Raw genomic sequence first — 15,204 nt, 5'->3', positions numbered from 1 at the left:
TAATTCAACTTCCTCCTAAGTGCAGAATTTGATAAATCGTTTTGGATAAATGGCTATCCAGACTCTGCTTTAAAAACTTATTAAAATAATCTAATTTATTGATTGACAGCTTTACCGTTAGGAAGTTCCTCCTAATATGTCACTTGGCTCTACTTTCCTATAGTTTTAACACTGGTTCTAGTTCTGTCTTCAGGGTCATGTGAAGTGACCAAAACCTTCTACAACCACCCAGCAGACGGGGGGGGGAATAAAAACCAAACACCCCCACCCCACCTCCGCTGCCAATCCTCAACAGAAATGCTCACAACAATGAAAACCTCAGACAGGAGGAAGAGCGCCACCAGGCGGGCAGGCAGGTGTCTTGCTCGGCTGTGGCTTGGGGGCACTTTTTTCAGTGCCACTGTAACTTCGAACAGTCACTAAGCGAACTATTGTAAGTCGAGGACTATCTGTACTTCATCACTTTTTTCCTTTTTTTTTTTTGGTTATCAAGTTTTTGACACCTTGCTAGGCGACTGGTGGTACTTGGATGTTGCCATATCCTAAAAGTGGTACAATGGGTGAAAAGGTTGAAAAGCTCTGATCTAGTTGAATGTTATATGTGATATATTTTATATGTTTATTGACAGGATAACACTGTATTGTTCTCCTTCTGACCTGTTTGGAGCCTATGGGATACAATAAATTTAAAATAATAATAATAGCTCTGAAATAGCATAAAAGCGCTTGTGATAATTAAATAAATGCAAGTGACATATAACTATTTTTTTTGTCTTTTTCCCTTCCAAAGCAATCGGCTCTTAATAGCCACTAGCACTTCCCAGCAGATAATGTGGCTAAGAAAAACTGATAGAAGGTTTAAAAAACATAAAACACTACAAATATTTTGGATTTAGACTGTCCTCGAATAATCCAGATTTTAAACAGCCAAGGCATGTTACTCAACCAGTCTTATTTTTTTTTCCATGTAGATTTTGTTCTTTGTTTTGACTTTGAAATTATTGCTTGAATTGAGCATTTAGAAAACATGAGACAACCATAGGCTTCAGAACAATTTATAAAGGAAAACAGCAAAGTCTGAACAGTACTTCCAAGGCACTCAAAAGCTAAAAATATGGCAAGAGAATCTCAAAGCTTGGTGAGGAGGTGCATTTGTCATAAATACATAAAAAAAAACCCAAGCTATACACAATGATGCCTCTATAAAGGTTCCCATACTGAGGAACAGCACACTAGAAAGCCTACATCCAAGTAGTTGCAGGTAGTCCCTGACTTACAACCACAATAGAGCCCAAAATTTTTGTGGCCCCCACGTAGAGTGTTTTAATGTAATCTAACATGCAAGGTTATTAAAGCTTTTAGAGCACTGCAGCCATTTTCTCACGTCCAAGAATGGCTACAGCTGTCAATTTTACAGCTGTCGAAAATACAGCTATTCCAAGCCAAAAATAGGTGCTCTTCGCCATTGCAGTCACCTGGGCCTCTTCCCCATGCTGTACATTTTGCTTTTTTAGGACAACTACAGCTTAATCTAGAAGAAGACCCATTTCTCTGCTTGTTGATAGCATTCCGCATTTGATGGGATTCGGTGTCAGATTCCTACTGCTAACACAGTAGGAACAAACTTAAAGAAGGGTGCAATGAGAGACACTACTGAGATTGGATAACAACTGAGCTCTTCCTAGAACTAAGGGTTCCCAAAGTCAAAACATATAGTGCTGGCTAAAATATACTGTAGCTAACTGGTTTGTGGGTTGTCCTGTTCTGCAAACCAAGGCAGTGTGATTAGTTTATTGTTCAGCGCAGTGCACAAACCCAGACAGTTAGAGTGGTTCAGTAAACATTTACTGTATTCAACTAACCATGCATTAGTAGGTTGTGTAATTTGAGCTTCTAGTTGACATTTGTTTACAGAAAGGATAGGTACAGTTCAACTGCAACAAGTTAAAGCAACTCCCAACAAGCCTCCACTTTTGACTCAGGTTAATTAAGTGGTTAAAATACAATGCATCACTGCGTACAGAGACTCATTGCAAAACATGGTACATCATAATGCCGATTCTGCTTATAGAGCAATGTAGTCCTCAATCATCACAAATTTTAAGTATCTTCGAATGAACCAGAAGAAACTGTCTTAGCAAAGTTTTAGCCACGTAAGCTTTCAGTACAGGGGGATGTCCTTCAGCCAATCGACCTTAAGTACTTAAATCTATAACATTGTTTTGGAATATTTTTGGCCTTCCTAATCAGCGCAACTCCCTATTCAGAGAGACCTGCTGGGTGACACTTGAGATTTGAAGTGTGTGGGTTATAAATATATCCTATCTTCCAGCGAGGTGACAAACACCAGGCAGCTGAGTAGCCTTTGAATGCGTACAGAACTTTTCATGGGCAAAATACAAAAAAGGCAACCTTAAAAAAGGGCAACCCAACATCTAAAAGCTGAGACTCCTTGAAATATATATATTCTTAACAGAGGAGTAAAACAAAGCATTGAAAGGAAGAAAAGTATTTACCAACATTTTCCCTCTTTCTGCTTCCATTTTTGTCAGCTTCCTCTGGATCAGGGGTCCCCAGCCCCCAGTCCATGGAACGGCATTGGGCCGCGGCATGCCAGCAACCGGTCCGCACAAATAAGCAAAGGCCCATCCATGGGATGCAAGCAGCACACAAAACCACGCCCCCTCGGGTCCGCGGAAAACCTCTCTCCACGGAACCGGTCCCTGGTGCCCAAATGGTTGGGGGCCACTGCTCTGGACTTTAAAAAAAAAACATACTTTATAGGAAGTCCTCATCTTATGACCATAATTGGGACCCAAATTTCTGTTGCTAACCAAGACATTTGTTAAGTGAATTTTGCCCCATTTTACAACCTTTCTTGCTACAGTTGTTAAGTGAACCACTGAAGTTGTTCAGTTAGTAACATGGTTGTTAAGTAACTCTGTCTTCCCCATTGACTTTGATTGTCAGAAGGTCACAAAATAGGATCACATAACCCTGGGACACTGGAACTGTCATAAATATGAACCAGTGGCCAAGCATCTGACCATGGGCAAGCTACAACGGTCATAAGGATGAAAAATGGTCATAACTCACTTTTTTCAGTGCTGTTTCACTTTGAGCAGTCTCTAAACGAACTGTTGTAATTTGAGGACTACCTGTATTTATTTACTGACTTACTCAACTGAAGGGCTGCCTTTCTGCCAATGCTTCAAAATGAGTTTATAATTTAAAATAATGGCTTACAATTATTTACAATAGTTTTCTTTAAAAAAATAAGAGGGAATGGAGAAAAGAATGTCAGAAGGTAGAAGAAAATTTAAAACTTCAAATGTGAATTTTCTTTCTTTAAATATAAAGGAAGCCGCGAATGCTAACCTAACCAGAACAAGAAAAAGTTATGCCTTAATAAATGCACTGATTTTACTTGCCACAAGATATTATGCTGTCTTGGCTCCTAAAGGCTGTCTTCTTGGTTCCTATGAAGGGAATCCAAAAACTTTAGGGAAGATTTTTAACATGATGGAGCAGTCACGGGTTCATAAAATGCAAACTCTCCAAAATGTACCTATATATTCCTGTTCCCATCTAGAATATCAACATCATGATCAGCATGATGTAGAGATCAGCAGCCCAATTGTAGAGATCAGCAGCCAAATCCAACAGTGTGCCAATGGATTTCTGCTTATGCAACAGTATTTCCTTTTTTCTCCTCTCCTTTTGCGGTAAACTTAAGTGCTATTCATTACCCAGATTTATGATGCAGATTATGAAGTAAGCAAGGAAATCACTTCCAGCCTTGATGACAATCTTGCACTGGCCCAGTGTTTGGAGGCTGTTTAGTTCTGAATTGGGCAGGGCAGACTTCACAGAATAACAGTTGGAAGGGGCCTTGGAGGTCTTCTAGTCCAACCCCTTGCTCAAGCAGGAGATCATATACCATCCTGGACAAATGGCTGTCCAATCCCTTCTTAAAAACCCGATGGTGATGGTGCATCCACAACTTCTGGAGGCAAACCTTCTATTGAATTGTTCTCACTGTCGGACAAATTTCTCCTTAGTTCTTAAGGTTGGATCCCTTCTTGATTAGTTTCCATCCGTTGCTTCTTGTCCTGCCTTCAAGGGCTTTGGAGAATAGCTTGACTCCCTCTTCTTTGTGGCAGCCCCTGAGATATTGGAACACTGCTATCATGTCACCCGTCGTCCTTCTTTTCTTTTCTTTTAAATTAGACTGGCCATTCTTTGAAACCCTCAAGGTTGGGAATGCCACCATCACTGATCTTAGAAGTAGGCTGCATTTTCCCATTTGAGATTGGTGAGCAACTTGGACTTTAGTTTATATTGCTCAAGAGCAGGTGCGGCTGTGGCCAGAAGGGCCTTTGCCCAGGTTTGTTTTATGCACCAGTTGCGCCCTTTCCTTGATAGGGAGGCCCTTCAGACAGCCACCTATGCCCTTATTGTGGTCGTCTCACGATTGGATTATTGGACCCATATAGGACTGCACCTTGAAGACTATTGGGAAGTTACAGGTGACTCAGAATGCAGCAGCACAAGCAGAAGCTTGCCCAGATAAGCTGGGATTAACACCAGACAAACAATCAAGTAGAAAACAACACTCTAATCATGAAACTGCCAAACAGAAAACCACACCCCCACCAACACTGACAGGGCAAGCTACTGTATATTAACAAGGAGCAAACCCCATTAGCACTGATGCTGTTACCTAGTTGGGTAATGAAATGTCTGCTAGCAAACAAACAGCTCAAAGCACCAAGGACCTAGAGTTCAACCATGAGCTACATACTGTATATTACCTTCTTTTGAAAAATGTAGTTAGTTCTATAGTCAGTTCTGTGTCTCTCCTTCAATTCTACCAAAGATGTACAGGCAGGTGACATAACTTTTTCCAAACAAAACGTTTTTCCTTAGTTTCTAAACAATGTGCAACACATATTACAATGTTTATTAACCAGCTCCCACTCACTGAAATTCCACAGAAGGCATTTGACCACAGATATCCAGACATTAACTGCATCCCAAATAATCCTCTAAAATGCATGTTCCTCCTTCACAGATTCCAACCACATCATTCATAATCGTCCAGATTTATGAGAGACAACACTACGGAGAACAGGAAATCTAAATCATAATCCCATGACAATCACTGCAATAAAGTAGCACTGCTTACAAAGTTTATTTAGGAATAGTAAACGCCTCTGTTAGAACCAGGCATGCTGCAAACATGATAATCCAATTTTAATAATGCTGTCACTTTCCTCTTATCTATCAATAATCATCTTTTCAGTTTCAGACAATGGAATCAAGAGTGAGTATGAACTGGAAGTTGGTTTTTTTTTTTTAAAAAAAAGCATTCTTTTTAAGCACCCATCCAAACTAGAACCATTGTTGCTGATACACTAGCCTTCTGTGTACCAGGTTTAATTTCAGACCATTAAAATATGTGAAACTCCTCTTAAAGTTTTGAATACAGGTGGCCCACCACTTATAACCGTTCAAACTTACAATAGTGTTGGAAAAAAAGGACTTACAATCAGTGGTCACACTTATTATCATCTCTGCATCCCCATGGTCAAAATTTGGCTGTTTGACAACTGGCATGTATTTATGATGGTTTCAATGTCCTGGGATCCCATGACCCGCTGTTTGCAACTTCCCCAGCCAGCTTCTGACAAGCAAAGTCAACGGGAAAGCCAGATTTGCTTAACAACTGTGTGAATCACTTTATAACTACAGTTTTGATGGCTGCCCTACTCCCCCTCCCCCGATAACCACATGACATTTCAGGCACTCATCAACCAGCCTGAATTTATGATCATTTGCAGAGTCCCACAGTCACATTTCCCATATTTTTCTGAAAATGGACATTTACTTCTTGATTTTGGTAAAATTGAGCATAGCAAATCATGGCTTTGATTATCAGCCGTGGTGTTTGCTTAGTGACCACTGGGGGAAAAAGTTGTAAAATTGGTTTGGTCGTGTGAATGACCTGATTTACAACTGTCACGACTTATAACCATGATTTGCAAGCTTCATTTGCTGCCGTCTATCAAAGACTACTTGAACACCACTTCCTACCGGATCAACTCAGTTTAATCACAACTGGTGTCAGCAGTGGATGCCTACTTCCAAAGGATCTGCTTAAACCAAAAACAGGGACCGGAAGAAGTGACAGGAACTATCAAAATTTGAGTGCCAAAGAAAAGTAGAAAGAACCAAGGGAATGCAGAAAATAAAATGGGCAAAGAATTCTGCTCCTGGAACATACCAAGTAGGCCCCATATGGGGCAACCCAAGAGGAACATTGTTCACCAGCATGTTCTGTTCCCAGAATGGAATGTCCTGTACATCCCTAATACAGGACCACGACCTTTACATTCACAGATGTTGCTTTTTGCAAGTTCTTCCTTGACTTTTTTCCATTTCTCTGCCGCCCATTTCCTCACCATCATCCTCATCGATAGCCAGGCTAGGAGGAAATTTCTTAGTTCTGTTGTCTCTCTGTTGAATTTCTTCCTCTGGTTTCCTCTATGTCTTTCTATAAAGATGGAAAGTGTCTTGGAATGAAGAGCTGTTTGGTTATACTTTAGAGCAGGGGTAGTCAACCTTGGCTCTTTTATGACTCGTGGACTTCAACTCCCAGAATTCCTGAGCCAGCTAAGCTGGCTCAGGAATTCTGGGAATTGAAGTCCACGAGTCATAAAAGAGCCAAGGTTGACTACCCCTGCTTTAGAGGAATGAAGAAATGTTGTGTTTTAACATATGGTGATGAGCTGTTAAGGTTATTATTCTATATTAGACTCTGATTACAGCCAGTTTGGTTGAATGGTGAAGGCACCATGCTAGAAACCAGGAAACTGTGACTTCTAGTTCTGCCTTAGATATGAAAGCCAGCTGGGTGACTTTGGGCCAATCATAAAAAGATTGTGAGTTCTAGTCCTGCCTTGGGCATGAAAGCCGGCTGGATGATTTAGGGCCAGTCATTCTCTCTCAGCCCGACCTACCTCACAGGGTTGTGGTTGTGGGGCAAACAGGAGGCAGATGTATAAGGTAGGTTCACCGTCTTGACTTATTTATAAAAATATTAAAGGCAGGATGAAAATCTAATAAATAAATAAATATTCTTGGCAGAGATAAAGGAGGTCTCTTTCTTTTCTCTTCCTTTTTTCCATTTCTCTTTCTACACTTCTATATAAAGTGTGTATACGTATCTATAACTGTATAACTTTTACTTGTATAATGTGATGTTCCACAAAATTATTGGGAAAAGAAAGAAAGGGTCTACTATTCCATTAACTACTTGTCCCATCTGGAATGGCTGCACTTAACGATAGCTGAGTCAAGAAAAGTTAAAAGTTGTTGATGTTTCAGAAGTCAGATCCATCCAGCAATGCACCTTTCTGAGATCCATTTCTTCTCATTTTTTCCCCCCTCTAACTTCAGAAAGCAGCCTCTTGAGTGCCTCTCTTTACTCCAACATAACCGCACATGTATCAATAATTTCTATCGATTTAATGAGCTGTCTCTCTGCGTCCTTACACTTTGAGAGAGCTACTAAAAAAGATGGAACTTGAGGTTTTACGAAAATCACTCCAACTTTAAATAAACATGATCTTGCAGGAATCTATAAACCTTTCTGGAAAAAAAAAGCTTTTTAATAAGAGGAACAGCTGTCATAGACTTTCTCTTACTTAAGAGAAGAGAGCTGGTTGAAGAGGTAAAATCAGTGGGATTTGGGGGGCAACCATGTTATTTGAGGCTCAAGCCACTACAAATTGTCTATTTATTACATATATTTCTATGTGTACTTCCCAAGACTCTTACAACATCCAGTATTTATTTATTCATTCATTTATTTATTTGATTTTCTATAGTCTCCCAATTCAACCCAGTGACTCTGGCCAACTTACAGTTTGAATAAATTAACCCCAATAACTTCAATCGGCAGAAATCCACTAACATACAACCACCTCAGATCCTTAAATACACCAATTATGAAAACATAAAAATTACAGACAGCATATTGAAACAAAATCTAGTTATATGTAACCACAATAATGGAAAAATGACAAAATGTCAGTCGTACTACAATTCCCTCCCTTTTCTACTTGCATCACTGCATCATATACAAATACAAGTAGTCCTCCACTTACAACACTTCCATTTAGTGACCAAAGTTACAACGGTACTGAAAAAAGTGACTGTTTTTTACAGTTGACGACCGTCGCAGCATCCCCATGGTCACATGATCAAAGTTCAGATGCTTGGCAATTGGTTCATATTTATGACCATTGCAGTGTCCCGGAGTCATGTGATCACCTTTTGTGACCTTCTGACAAAGTCAGTGGGGAAGCCAGATTCACTTAACAACCATGTTACTAACAGTTGCAATGATTCATTTAACAACTGTGGCCAGAAAAGTCATAAAATGGGGCAAAACTCACTTATCAAATGTTTCACTTCACTTATCAAATGTTTCACTTAGCAACATAAATTTCAGGCTCAACTGTCGTCGTAATTCAAGGACTACCTATATGTTAAGGGTGGAATTCATATCCCAGTCATGGGATATACACATTTCTAGCGTTTCTGTAATAGCTTTGTTCCTTATGCCATCCATCTGGTAAAGTCGCAAGATTCGTTTTTCACGCCATGCACATGTATACATAACCTGAACTAGACTGTTGTTTCTTGTGTCATATAATATATGAGGTATATGCATAATTCTGTATTTATTTACTTTTGTCATATTTATGTAGTGTATATTGGAGGGGGTGATCCCTTGAGAGCTGAATGCAAGGAAATTTCATTTTAAAGTATGCCGATTAGTGTACATTCAAAGTGACAATAAAGTTATTATTCTATTATTCTATCACAAGTCTCACTCCTTGCCTGGGCTGAAAACTAAAAACTGGATTTAATCCAATCATTTCCCCAAAGCCTGTTCAAATGAAGCCATCTTGACTGACTTCCAAAATGCCAGCAGGGCAGGTGCCAAGGTGAATCTATGGAGACCAGCGATGCCAAAGCATCTGGACCAACCCAGCAGAAGACGGCATCTAGGTTCATGTCCCTTGGATTCCTCCCAGGGGTAGGACCCTTAAATGGGTGCCCAAGAAGGGGTTTCATGTTGGGGGAGGTTGATAGATTAATATCCGATCACACACCCCTCCCTGCTCATCATATTCCCTCCCTCCCCATTTTTAGCTGTTGCATTTTTATATTTTGTAGTGTTCTATTTATATAGTTTTATCTTACCTGTGGTAAGATGGGTGGCAAATAAATTTGATAAATAAGTTGCCCTAGGACAGTGGTGGCGAACCTATGGCACGCGTGCCAGAGGTGGCGCTCAGAGCCCTCTCTGTGGACACCTGCGCCGTTGCCCCAGCACTGCCTGTGCTCACAGCTACCTCCTCACTAGCAGGCCCCCAGAGAAGAGTCGCTCCCAAGTACGGCCTGCGCAGAGCAGCGCAGCCAAGGACATAGCAGCCGGGCAGCGGGGAGAAGACTCCGCCCTCACACCCCTTTGTGAGCAGTTGATGCTTCGGGGTGCGGGCAGAGGGTGTGGCCCCCACGGTGCTGCTGGGCCACCTGGGCGATCTGCGATGGCCCATGGAAGCAGTGAGTGGCCCTGTGGACGGGCGGCAGGGTTGGGGGCGGGCTAGGAGTGGGCAGGGCAGCCATTGGCAGGGTGGGTGAGGTGGGGGCGAAGCGGGGGCAGACGGGAGGCCGGGGCTGTTTTTTGGGCACTCAGTCTCTAAAAGGTTCGCCATCACTGTCCTAGATGAAGCCATACAGGCCTTTCTAGATCAAAACCAATATTTGGACTCAAAACCCTATTGGTAACCAATTCAGCAACTGTTAAACAGGAACGATACTACAATTTATGTACGAATGTATGCATGTATGCAATCAGCCGAGGAAGCACACACAAGTAAACCTGGTAGCAAGGACAGATGGTCTTATGCACACATCTGTAGGTTTATGAATTAGAATTAGATTGGGCTTGTAAATCACTCCGTTCAACATAAAACTAAACACTACAAAGAATGCTCTGCTGAGTCACAGACGGCCGGGCCAAAAGGTCAGCCCAATTACTCCCAAATAATGAGGGAGACAGCCAAGCCCCACACTTCTATTCAGCTGAAGCTGACCGTTGCTGAAATGAGAAGATCATACTTGGAACAGATGACGTGAAAAAAGGAAGGGGGTTGTATCTACTTTGCAGCGCTGGGTCACAGCTGAAAAAGTAAAAAACGGTCCAAGGTAATATCAAAAGGAGAATGTGTGCCTTTCTTTCAAAAATCTCTGGCTACTTGTGACCTCAATGTGCTAAACCCAGAAGAGTCATCAAGAAGAGCATCATACTTTTGTGCATCAACCTCTCCTAAAATAAAATATAAAATATATCGCTCCGGTTATGTTCAGTAGCTCCTAAATGTAAGTGGCTGCAAGTCTAATTGCCATGCTTTTCCTCCTCCTAGCTAGCAAGTAGTTGCAAGTTTAATTATCACACGAACAGCCTGCAGGTGGAACTATTTGCCATTTCCCTCTGAGTAGCAGTGTAAGAACATCACAAAAATATTAGTTTGGGCAAAGAGAAAAGGTTGGGAACTCCTTCAGACTGAGCCAATTTGGTGTAATAGTTAAAGGGCCAATTTTGAAACCAGGAGACTGTGAGTTCTAGTGCCGTCTTAGACATGAAAGCTGACTGGATGACTTTGGGCCAGTCATTCTCTCAGCCTGACCCACCTCATAGGGATGTTGCCATAGGGAAAATAGGAGAAGGGAGTATTAGTTACGTTTGCCACCTTGAGTTACTTATAAAAGTAATAAAGGCAGACTAAAAAAAAAATAAATTGAGCACGAGCCAAATAAATGGAGGCAATGAACTGAAGGTGGGGGACTGGTTTAAGGACTAAGAGGAAACTGTAGTTTATTCTAAACTAAGAGTTCACACAAACCTTCAAAGATCACCAATCTTGCCTGAAAACTTGATGACCTGTAAAACTTTAGAGAAAGGGGGAGAGAGATAGGAATCCTGCATCCAAGTCACCAGATCTGTCCCAAGCTGTTAACTTTAACATTACAGAAAAACCTGATTTATGACAGGATATATTCACACAACAGAGCAAACAACAAACTAGTGCAATGTTTCTCAATCTTGTCAACTTTAAGATGTATGCTAGGAATTCTAGGAGTTGAAGTTCACATATCTTAAAGTTGGCAAGGCTGAGATTAAGCTAGTCAAACACATTTAATACTGCATAAACTCAGAAAACTATGTTACTCAAGAGAACCTGGTTAAATTAATACAGCAAAGTAGAGCTTACTTTTCAGCTTCAAAGAGAAGCAGTTAAAAGTCACAAATATCTACTAAAAAATTAAATACCGCTTTATTTCTGCCCTGGAATGGAAATAAGGAATTGCAATAAAGGTTTTTTTCTTTGTTCTTGCCCCAAAATTGATTCTCAATACAGTACTCAAAACTACTAAATATCAAAACTCCATTTATAATTAAACTTGGTGTTTTGTTCAGCTTTAGGAAAATCAAAACAAATTTCCCTATAGATAAAATGAAGGGGTAGGTTCACAAGATGAAAGAACAAATCTATAGCACAGACCTCAAAAGCAGGACAATAAAATGGATTTAGTTGAGAAAGAACAGATGGTCAATCTGGAACCAAGCTCATATAAGATATGTTTGCAACCCTGTTGACTTCAAATTCACACTCCAGACTGTAGGAAATGCAGGCAGAAGCACATCTGTAACTCAACCAGTCATTCCCACCCACCCCTATCCTTGCAAAATATTGGATCAAATAGCAACTCACTATATTTCACCTGTGGAACTACAAATAGTCCTCAACTTACGACTGTAATTGAGGATGGAATTCTGGTCATAAGATATTGTGTTCGTAAATTAAGGCACCACACGACTAGACTTTTTTTTTTTTACATCTTTTGCAGTGGCCACTCAGTAAACACTAGAGTTGTTAAGCGAATCCATTTTCCCCAATGGGCACTTTTGCAGCAACTAGAAGTAAACACCAGAAACAACAAAAAAAAACCACCCCATCATAAATCATGGTCACATGACCACAGGACAATGCAAACAGCTATAAAGATGAGATGCTTGCTAAGCACCCAAGATGGAGTCACGTGACCACCTGGGAGGGTGCATGTGGCCATCTTAACTTTGAAAATGGGTCATAAGTAGCTCTGGGGAAGTCTGTCATAACTCTGAATAGTCATTAAGTGACTGGTTGCAAGTTGAGAACTACCTCTTATAAGTAAAGGGCAACATCCAGTCTATCACAACACTATCAGAAAATTACCAGGTTAAGGGGGTGCAGCTAAATCAAATAGAGATCAGAAGGAATTAGCTTACCAGCTTGAAAAGCTATCAAGAAAGCTGAGACAATCATTATTAGCCAGAGAAGAAGTAGAAGGGCTGATAGGATGGTAACTTAAGAAGTTGAGAAACTGACCGGGTGTATTCATATAGCTCATTTAAGTTTGTTACTTTGTTAACTCATTCCCTAGGTTTGTACCATATGCGGAATCAAATTAGTTGGTTAGCAAGGTGCTGATTCACAAAAAGAAACTCCTCAAGATCAATACTAAAGTTAAGGTACAGAGTGAAAGCAACTACTTCAACAAATACTTTTAGCAGATCTGTCTCAATACACTGCATTGTGAGGAGCACACAAGCTAAGAAAAAAAATGTGACTTTTTCAGGTCTAGCTGTCAACCCAAGAACTCCACATTTGAGTTTAGCCTGGCAGAGGTTCCTTACCAATAAGGAAAGACAAGTGGGGCAGCTGATGGCTTGATCAGCAGAACTAGGCTATATTGCCAATAAAATGGAACCAGTTGCATATGGAGGAAGGAATCTATTTAGAGGCCTGTAACCAGCTCAAAAGTCCAACTTTTGGGGTCACCAGCAAAATATCTCCATCAAGTCAAGTCATCCGTTTGGAATGGAACTGGTTTGCCATTACTTTCTTTCATGCTTTTTTTTTTTTAAACTTCCCAATCTAGCTTACCACCTGGACATTTCCTTGTGGTCTCCTATCCAAGCCCTCCATAACCAAATCCAACTCCCTTTAGCTGACATTGGCTGGGCACTGCCACCTAGCTGGGCATAGAGACAAAGTAGCTAGAAGCATAGGTCGTCTACTAGAGGCAACTTCATTTCTAGGGGAGTCACGGAAAAGTAGGGTGCGAGATAACTACAGGCACGCCCAGTTTTTCCCATTCAGACGAATCAACCCAGCGATCATCAAAATCCGCAGGGGACGAGGGGAGATGTAATCCAAGAGGGAAAGAACAGGTGGGGGAGGAAAGGGGCCAAAGTCCCGCCGCGCAATGGGGTGAGCGCGACCCCGCGGGAAACCAGGCCGGGCAGGCGGCGGGTGAAAGGGGCGCGAGGGAATGGAGGGTCGCGGGAGAACGTGGGAGCGCGCAGAGCCAGGATCCCGGCTTGCGGGGAAAGAGATGAGCCGGCTGGCCAGCAAGCCCGGGCAGCAGCAGCAGCAGAAGCCACCGCTACTTACGGGCGAGTCGTAGGAGAAGGCACACTCGGTCTTGTAGACGCGATCGCCGGTCTTGGGCACCCGGATGGTGGGCATGTAGGGGACCAAGAGCTCGCCCACGTCCCCGGCAGCCATCGGCGCTTCCCGCCCTTGTGCGAACAACGCGGCCCGCTCCATCTTCCCCGCCGCCGGCCGGACCCGAGAGCTGCGCTGGCTGGCTAGGGGCGCGAGCGGTCGGCCGAGCCCGGGCAGAGAGACGCGGACAGGGGTAGAAGCGCGCAGCCGAGGCCGGCCCGTCCGGAGGGGCGGAGAGACGCTATTTTTAATCCAATGGAAGGCAGAGCCGCGGCGGCGCAGCTGCTTCTCCGAAAGCGGCCCCCTCCCGCCCCGGAGAGCCCGGCCGGTGTGCGCCCAGGGCTGGAGACCGCACCCGCTGAGGGAGGGTGGGTGCGCTGGGCGGTTGGGCCGCCGCCCTCCCAGAGGAACAGTACTCTGCACGTGCTCAGGAGCCTCTCTCTCTCTCTCTCTCTCCTCCTCCTCCTCCTCCCGGCCCGAAAAGCTGAAGAGGAGAGTTTACAAGTGGGGGCAGGTGGGGGTATTTGGGGAAAAGGGAAATTCCAGGGCGGGTCCTTCAAAAGAGGGGTGAAGACAAGTGGGTTGCATGCAATGATGAGAGTGATCACACCGTTCACACAAAAGGCTAACCCAGCCTGGAGTGGAGGAAGACGGGAGTTACCTACCGCTTGCCAGGATTCATGCCATATCCAAGCCAAGGACAGGTGCGCTCGACTTACAACAGTTGGTTTAGTGACCGTTTGAAGATACAAAGGCACTGGAAAAAAAAGTGACTTATGACCATTTTTCACACTAACGGCCGTTGTAGCATTCCCCGCGGTCACGTGATTTACATTTGAATGCTGGACAACTGGTTCATATTGATGACACTGCGGTGTCCTGGGGTCATGTGACCGTCTTTTGCAGCCTCCTGACAAGCCAGGTCAGTATGAGGAAGCCAGATTCACTTGTGTTACTAATTTAACAACTGCATTGATTCACTTTAAAAAACGTGGCAAGAAAAGTAATAAAATGGGGCAAATGTCTCACTTAGCAACAAGCCCCTCTGGGCTCAATTGTGGTCATAAGTTGAGGACTATTTGTACATCTTGGTTCGATGTCTGGGGTGGACAAACTAAGGGATGTTTTACCCAACCTTCTCCAATATGGGCATTCAAGATACGCTGAATCTTGTAAAACTCTTTTCTGGGTTGGTATACTGAGCCCTAAAACCCTAAAAGAGAGCCTATTGGTTAAGGCACTAGGCTAGAAACTAACTGGGAGACCATGAATTCAAATCCCATGAAAGCCAACTAGGTGATTTTGGGCTAGTCACTTTCTCTTAGTCCAACCCACCTCACAGGTTTGTTGAGGGGAAAATAGGAAGAAGATGGAATATTAGGTATATTTGCCATCTTGGGCTATTTATAAAAATAATAAAGGCGAGATATAAATAAATAAATCAGTTGGGTTGGCGTTACATGCTAGACACTAATCCCTTCTCAGAATGTCAGGTAAGATGTAACAATTTGGGAATGAATTTGGCATTCTGATTTTACTAACCTGGTTAAGTATGTTGTGTGAAGGCTTTTAT

General features: G+C 42.5%; 1 protein-coding gene across 3 annotated transcripts in view; it reads right to left on the bottom strand.

The window, feature by feature from the left end:
* Positions 1-13,919, bottom strand: part of USP13 (ubiquitin specific peptidase 13) — an 88,438-nt gene extending 74,519 nt beyond the window's left edge. The window contains exon 1 of one of the 3 annotated variants that reach the window (XM_039355445.1): positions 13,578-13,919. In XM_039355445.1, the coding sequence (XP_039211379.1) occupies positions 13,578-13,733 (156 nt within the window). In that variant the 5' untranslated portion in view covers positions 13,734-13,919. The remainder of the gene's footprint in view (positions 1-13,577) is intronic. The other 2 variants (XM_039355448.1, XM_039355446.1) reach the window with 2 other exon arrangements.
* Positions 13,920-15,204: the final 1,285 nt, after the last annotated feature.

The sequence above is a fragment of the Crotalus tigris genome, unplaced genomic scaffold (assembly GCF_016545835.1).
Source record: "Crotalus tigris isolate CLP2741 ecotype Arizona unplaced genomic scaffold, ASM1654583v1 scf7180000018690.2240587, whole genome shotgun sequence".
NCBI classification, from domain to species: domain Eukaryota; kingdom Metazoa; phylum Chordata; class Lepidosauria; order Squamata; family Viperidae; genus Crotalus; species Crotalus tigris.
This window is presented reverse-complemented; position numbering and strand designations above follow the sequence as displayed.